Source organism: Egretta garzetta, unplaced genomic scaffold (assembly GCF_000687185.1).
Source record: "Egretta garzetta isolate BGI_Z169 unplaced genomic scaffold, ASM68718v1 scaffold412, whole genome shotgun sequence".
NCBI lineage: Eukaryota > Metazoa > Chordata > Aves > Pelecaniformes > Ardeidae > Egretta > Egretta garzetta.
In genome coordinates this window covers 1082790-1090398 of record NW_009258770.1, presented here as the reverse complement: position 1 = coordinate 1090398, position 7609 = coordinate 1082790, and the positions used below count along the sequence as shown (strand labels likewise).

The following is a 7609-nucleotide window of genomic DNA, read 5'->3' as shown; positions in this document are numbered from 1 at the left end:
TGCCTGCTGTGATTAATAGAAAATGTCACTGTTTCTAGTGAATTTATTTTACTCTTGTATAATGTTGATGCTTTGTCTGAGTGTTTTTAAGGCTAGCGTACGGTAAGCGTTGGCTCCTTATTTGGAAACTTGTCCTACTCTTGTGTAGCAAGAGTTGGTCTTGACGTGGCAAGCGGGGTGTTAAAATCTGCTTTTAAAATTCCGGCTTTCAGCATGGCATACTTAGGCAGTCTGTAGCAGGAGGAAGGGAGCTGATTCTGTCTTCTGAACCGGCCAAAAGCCATGCAGTCACGTGAGCAAAAAGTTGCGCCCAAGCGAGTAAGATGGCAGAGAGGTGTTTTCATGGGAATACTCGTTAATCCCTGCTCATTTTAGTCTCAAGTTCACTAATCTAGTCACGCTATGAAGGAATTTCAGATGAGATATACCTGCTTATCAGGTGCGTTAACTCCATCTCCGGGCTAGGGGTCTGCGTCATCATTGTCCCACGGTTTCCGATAAGAACGGGCGGAGCAAAGCGCTCTCGCTCAGAGCTGCAGGGAACGTACCAGGTTGGTGCACAGCTGAGCTCGTCAGGTGTTCTGGAACTGAGCTGGAACAGCAGGACAATGGAAAACCTACCGAATATCATCCTTGCGTTTTGATGCTTTAATTGCTACTGGTACAGTGCAGCAACATTGCCAGCAGTAAGAGGCAAACCCTGTGTTAGCTCACTGCATCTCAATCTTCACCACCGAGCAGGAAACCCGTGAAGCAGAATTCCTGTGGGCTAACTTTTGTATATGGTAGGAGATTTTTCTCTGACCTGCCTTTAGAATATATTGTCCTAGAATTAATACTGTATTTAAGCAGTGTTGTTAAAATTATTCCCAAATTTAAAATACAAATTATTACCTTTTTCAGGAAATCCAGTAGAGGAGACTTCGTATTTTCTGCTGATCGTCTGGTAGGTGAAGAATTTCTTCTTCTTGGTATTGTACTTTGTAACTCTTCCATAAAAATGGGTCTTTCAGGCTGGAGTAATGGTGGTGTGAGAGCAACTTCTCTACGCAAAGGAAATTGCTGTTTGACAGCAACTTTCTGTATAGGGACTTCTGTTCTCCGTTATGGACTGCTTTCATCTCAAAGGCTTCCAGAAACCGTGTTACTATCAAACACAACTCCTTCAGGACAGAGCGCCGTAGTATTAAGGGAATGCTGTTTAAAAACAGATGCACGGAGGCTAGAGATAATTCAGTTTTACTTTGAAACAGTACTTTTGATCTTGTGAACACAGAGCTGTACAATTTCTTACGGTCTAGATGTTAGCAATTGCTTGCGTGCAGAAGTGCCTCCTGGCACTTGGTGTGTATTAGATTAGTAACTCTGGGTGCATCCACGCCAGGAATTTGGTTTTAGCCATATGGTAGTTACTAGCAGGGACAAAGCAATTTGAAGTTTTCACACGTTGTAGTAAGCCAGAACAAAGACTGTTGGGAGTGCAACATTCTTCTCATTTAAATAACATGCTTAAAGAAAACCACCACGCTCACACCCACACATATACTTCCTTGTGTTCATGAGGGTGTTTGCTGTTTGCAAATCCACGTTCATTAACAAGCAAAGTCCGTCTTTCCCCTTCTAGGAAAGATGCATCCAGAGACCACTCAATTACCAGCACCTTTTGCTACAGCAGGCGGGTTTCCTGTGATGAGCCCAGTCTTAATCCATGCCTGATCCAGGCTTGCTCAGGGCTTAGATAGGACCACAGCCGAAGATTGTGACTGTAGTGCTTTTTATCTTTCCAGCTTTTCCACTTTCCCCCCCGTTTTTTCCTTCTTGAGGATGTTTCTTGCATTACTGTTCACCAAAAACCAAGTAAAGGCCCAAGCCAACAAATCCCACCACTTGTAACTCGTAGATCAAGTGACTGACCGGAGTGCTGCCTTTGCCAAGAGTAATTCATAGCAGACAGGCAGCAAGTCGCAGCCCCAACTTCGTTCTCAGCAGACACCATTTCAATAGACACACGTCCTTTACAGTTCATTGGGCAAGTAGGAGCAGCCCAGGAAACATCCCCCGCCCGTGAAAGACTCGATCAACTATGCCTCCTTCTTCCTGGGTTTTGTGGTTTTGGGTTCTTCTCGTGCTTAAATGTGTAGATAAGATTCAGAAGGCCAACACCAGCAATCCCATACATTTACAGGGTATGGGACTCCGGTGCCCCGGGGGTCAGGCCCCTTCCCCACCAGTACTCCTTTCACAGGAGGAGTTCCTGGTTAACATTCTCATTTTACCTTGTATTAAATTCCCATCATGCTGCACCCTGTAAGGAGCATTCATTCCTGCCAATTTCTTTGAATTAAAGAGAAGCACTACATTCCTAACTGTATTTAAAAAAAAAAAGAAAAAAAAAAAAAAAAGATAAACAATGGCTATTCTCATACTGACAGGAAGACCTTTAACAGTCTTGATTGTACCTTACTGTCGCTAATTAGCGTGAAGGACTTCTCCTACGTACCTTCTCACTGTACTTGGAGGTCCTGCAAAGTTCTGAGGGAAAGCACTGATTTTTTTTTTTCCTTCTCATTGCTAGAAATCGCAGGTTCCAGGCGGTGAATGAAGTTCAGGCCCTTGTACCAGCATCTTCTACAGGCTGGCCAGCACTTGTGCAGCCAGGGAGCTGCTCTTCACAGAAACGCCTCTGTCTGCTGGTCGTGCAGATGTTTGCTACAGAACCTGCTAGTCTGTTTTCCATTTTGTAGGAGGAATTTTATGCAAAACAGTATGTAGGACTATCTCATCTTCGGTGTGCTACCCCTAGCTGTGGCAAAGAACAGTTAAAATTTCACGTGGGACGTGATCTTGACTCAACTTAGTAGGGTGCAAACATAGTTAAGACTTGCTACCTTTTCCACCCAGTTAGCAAATGGAGCTTAATGGCAAGATGCAATACATGAAGAGAAGCAGCACATGCTTGGGACTGTAGGGTAGCAAAATACATCCTGTTGCAGAGAGAAAATGAGAATGAAGTTAAGCTTGCTGCTAGCTTGGCAGCTGTTAGCGGGCAGTATCTCATAAGGTCACCCTAGGAAGAGGTCCTAAGGAGGGATTCTAAAGCTGATGAATTTCTGGTGGTGCAGGTTTTTTAGTTCTGGCAGTTTGTTTCACGCGTAAGGGGATGACACAAACGTTCAAAGATTCTTGTGAGAGAAAGGAGTTAACAGGCGGTAAAGGTTAGCAGGGAGTTTCTGAGAGCCGCTGCCAGTACTGTGATCCTGAAGCTGAAAGGTGCGGGGTTGAAGTCACGAGGATGAGGACAACCCATCTTGTGTTTGTGAGGGAGGAGAGGCAGCTGTGGGAAGTAAGCCTCTAGCACAAGAGGTTATCAGTCATTATGACTTACGGTAGTAGACGTCTGTGCAGGTAGACCTCAGAGGGGTGGTGAGACCAATTTGAGAAACGCTGGCAGGCAGCTCCTCTCAGTGCAGGAGGCTCACACCGAACCCTGGTGTGGGTGCTGCCCAGCACCCACGTGCTGTGGAAGCAGTTAATTGATGTCACTTCACAGGGTTGCTGTAGAACTAGTGAGATGCTCACAAAGCCCACAGCATTTTTGCTGAGACCACCTGAGAATTTTTTTCCCCAAGGCCTGCTCAGTAGGAGGTACACAATAAGCTACCTCCAGCCCTGAGAAGTTCAGCTGGTGCTGCACACAGGGCTAAGAGACCAGTAACAGGGAGAGGAGCCATTTCCCAGAGGCACAGAGGTGATTGCATGTCTGGAGTTTTGGCAAGGACCGAGCAAAATGGACTTGCAGCCTGGATTCAGGCAGGTGTGGTGCTTTTCAGCAGAAGGTAGATTTTGTGCTTTGACTGGAGGTCTGAGGTTGAGGAATTAATTCATTTTCTCAGCCCTACCAGCAGCTCCCTGCATAACACTGCACAGGTCACCTCACCTTTCTGCTCGCCTGCCTCTCTTTCGGGGGGGTGATAATGTATACTTTAAAAGTGGGCTGAAATCCTGAGGGGCAAAGAGCTGTACAGATACAAAGTATGGCTGACAGCCCCACTGTTCTCCCTTCCCTTCAGCTTCTGAGAAAAGCTACAACATAATGGGTTAGAGGACACCCCCCGCCCGGGGGGGGTGATCTTGGAAATGAGGTGATGCACGGCTATCACGTAAAATACTGTCTTCCCACAAATAGGGGAAGATAATAATGGTCACTCCAGAATGTATTTAAATTCTGGTTTCTTGGCATCTAAATGCTTCACCTTTTTCCAAATTGCAGGCAGGCAGAAGACTGCTGAGGACCACAGATGCCTTTTGGGGTGGCTCCCACTTTTCCAGTTTTGTCTGGTCAGAGCAGCACCACCTCTTGACTGCACCCTGGCTGGTTTCCTTATTTAGTGATTACACCTCTTCTAACCCAGCGTACCGCCAGCCTGCTTTCTATAGTCGCCTATATCCAAATTTCTCTGTTCATGGACCCTAAGGAACTGGTCAAACCTGATTTCTTCAGTGATATTTGAGTGTGGATCATGTACTTAAATGGCTGAGAAAAGGTAGATGTCACTAACATTTTCATATCCTTGAAATATTGATGTGGTAGTTAGCTTAAACTCCTTGGACTTCTATTAACTGTTGGTTCAGAGCTTGTACTAATGAAGGTTCGAAGCAAACAGTATCTCCCTTGCTTACTGCAAAGGCTCTGGCGTAAATATTAAACATAGAACTGTAATAATATAAATTATGTATTTTATATATATAATCTATTTTATATTGCATACAATTTTGTGTACTAGCTGCACCTCTGGTAGTCAGCTGCTTGGCAGAGCATCCCATAGTTACCACAGCTGCCAGGTGCCAGCAGCAGAAGGTGATTTCTAGAGATTTCTAGATCTGCTGACTTGCCTTTGGGCGCCCGGTGGTGCATTTACATTGCTGCAGCTCCTGTGGCCGTTCTGGCAGCCCCGCTGCAGTTTAGTCATAGAAACATGGATGTGAAAATAGACCTCAGAGCCTCGCTGATGGGGAACTGAGAGAGGGTGGATTTTCCCTTTTTCTCACTGCTATTTCCTGTCAGCAAAATGAAGTTGCATTGGTGCTTCACTCATTTCTTGAGAAAAATTTGTCTGTGGTGCCTATGCCTGCCAGATATGAAGTTAGTTTTATGATGAACCCCTTCCTTCCCCCAATTTTGTTTTGTAAAGCCTTCATTTGATATATGGACAAAACATAGTAGAATTGAGAGACCTTCTGGGGGTGATGCCTGTTAAAGAGACCCTTCTAGACCCTTCAGGCTCTTAGGTGTTCACCTAGTACCTGTGAAAACGACCAAGGTTTAGTATTTTACCTCCATAGATGAACAAATCCCATTAGGCTGACTGATCTCTTTGGTCCTACAGATCAGACTTGTGGTTGAAGAGGGACTGAATCAACTGCCATACACAGAGTGTACCGTGACCACTCCAACAGGTAGGTGGGAAATTACTCCTCCCCTGGGTAGGCCTGGAAGTGGAACCTTAATGGATACAAAAGAATACGGAACCGTTAGAAGAATCATAGAGCATCTTGAGTTGGAGGGGACCCGTAAGGATCACTGGGTCCAACTCCCTGCTCCTCGCAGGACTACCTAAAGCTAAACCATATGACTAAGAGCGTCATCCAGATGCCCCTTGAACTCCGACAGGCTCGGTGCCGTCGCCAGTTCCCTAGGGAGCCTGAGGCTGGAACAGGTTAACGTTCGGGGGACAGAGTTAAGGTCCCTTCCCATATTTAAAAAGCTAGAAGGTGCCTAACAACACAACTGAGCAAAACATACAGTCGTGTAGTTGTCATTTTACTAAGGTTTTAAACTGGTCTTGCAAAACAGTGATGAAAATTTACCAGCATATGTGCAAGATCAGTTTACTTGCCCATGCTGCAATGTGGAATTAAAAGGGATGATGTTTCATGTGCCCGTTAAAGAGAAAGTGCTCGGCACGAGCAGGTTTGCCATGCCAGCCTACATCTGTCTCTGTCTGCAGCTGGGGCTCAGCCAGGAGCAGTGGTGAGCAGGAAATAAAAAGCGGCTGTGTTGACACCAGAGGCAGCCCATCGCAGTAATTTTGGTTTGCTCCCTTTAACTGTGAAGATACAGAAGGTCGCACGCCTTACTCCGAGGCAGCTGCTTAGTGCATCAGCAACTTCTTGGGAACCGCTCAAGTGGGCGCTGTGGACACACAGCCCGCCTGTGGGACACACACGGGCGAGCCCTCTTCCCCCTGAGAATTTCATGTGCATTTCTGCAGGGTGGGGGCAGCTCCGTACGTTCACACCCTCCTCCCCTCTGCCATTGGCAGTAAGTCATTTGTACGTCTACTTTTAGTTAGAGAAAAACACTCAGTCCTGAAAGTAGATGGAGTTGTGGGAGGCCCTCGGGAGGCACAACCACTTACCTTTGCTCCTTCTTAAATACAACAGCAGCTACTTTACTTCTTGAGCATTGGCAGCGCATCTGTTCCAGGTCAGTCGGTGACAGACAGACTGATGACCGTCTTCTCTCTGCATTACACAGCGGGCGTAAGGAACATCACCACATGTTCTTCCCAGCAGCGGTGCTGGGCGAGCTCGTTACCAGCTTCTGGGGTTAGAACCGAAGAACTATGACCAGCACAATTTTGCTCGCGGTTGTCCCCTGGGCACTGGGGGATCTTGGTTCCATTCCCACCAAGGTCACTTAAAAAGGGGCATTAAGATGGGGCAGAAAGGAGCAATCAGTGCCACTGACGCCTGGTTTTCTTTCCTCTCGCAGGACACAAGTACGAAGGAGTCAGATTTGAAAAGGGAAACTGCGGAGTCAGCATAATGCGAAGTGGTAGGCAGCTTCAGGTTGTTGAATGAGCACGAATTAAACCTTTTGGAAATCCGTCAGCAACTTCCTTTCAGAAATGTGCAACACCACCTCCCTACCGCCAAGTTTCACCCCGACCTGCCAGTTGCTGGGGTACCCTTGGGTATCCTTGATCACAGGATGTCCAGTCAGGTCTTTCATTCACTTTTCAGGACACAAGTAGCTGCAACAGATTTCCTCTGGCCTCTCCTCTAGCAAGCAGCAACTGCGGGAGGCCGGGCCAACTCTCCGGCCTTGTTTGCTGCTGCTCAGAGACAGGTCTCCAACCCAACCCTGCGCCGTGGTGGCAGAGTCACCGTCACTTTGCCCAACGCTGCGGAAACCTTTGTACCTGTGATGTCAAATCCAGTGGCTCCGCAGCCTCCTGCCCTGCATTTTGCACCGTGGTGTCCCCGGGCAGAGCTCAGAGATGTTCTCCGAACCCCAACCCTTTGCTTTGACGTTTCCAGCTCTCGCCTTTGAGAGCTTGGCACCGGTGTCTGGGAACGCTAATACCCAGCAGCTAAGTCACACCAAGTAGACTGGGCTTTCTGTCTAAACAGAGAAAAAAGGAAAATAGCTTCAAGTGTTTTCACACTTAGAACTGAGAGGGGAAAAAAAAAAAAATCTCCTTTTTAGAACGCTTCACCAGTACAGTATTGGGACTGTCTATTTAACTGCAGCATCTTGCAGTTGTGCCGTTTCTTAGCACGTAACAATTCGTTGTTGCTTTTCTTTTTCTGCTCATTTTGAGGA

General features: G+C 46.7%; 1 protein-coding gene across 1 annotated transcript in view; it reads left to right on the top strand.

The window, feature by feature from the left end:
* The first annotated feature begins 282 nt into the window (after positions 1-282).
* The window catches only part of LOC118451726 (uracil phosphoribosyltransferase homolog), a 10252-nt gene continuing 2925 nt past the window's right edge, over positions 283-7609 (top strand). The window contains exons 1-4 of the mRNA XM_035889065.1: positions 283-318; positions 710-946; positions 5388-5457; positions 6776-6838. Coding sequence (XP_035744958.1) covers positions 283-318; positions 710-946; positions 5388-5457; positions 6776-6838 — 406 coding nt within the window. The remainder of the gene's footprint in view (positions 319-709; positions 947-5387; positions 5458-6775; positions 6839-7609) is intronic.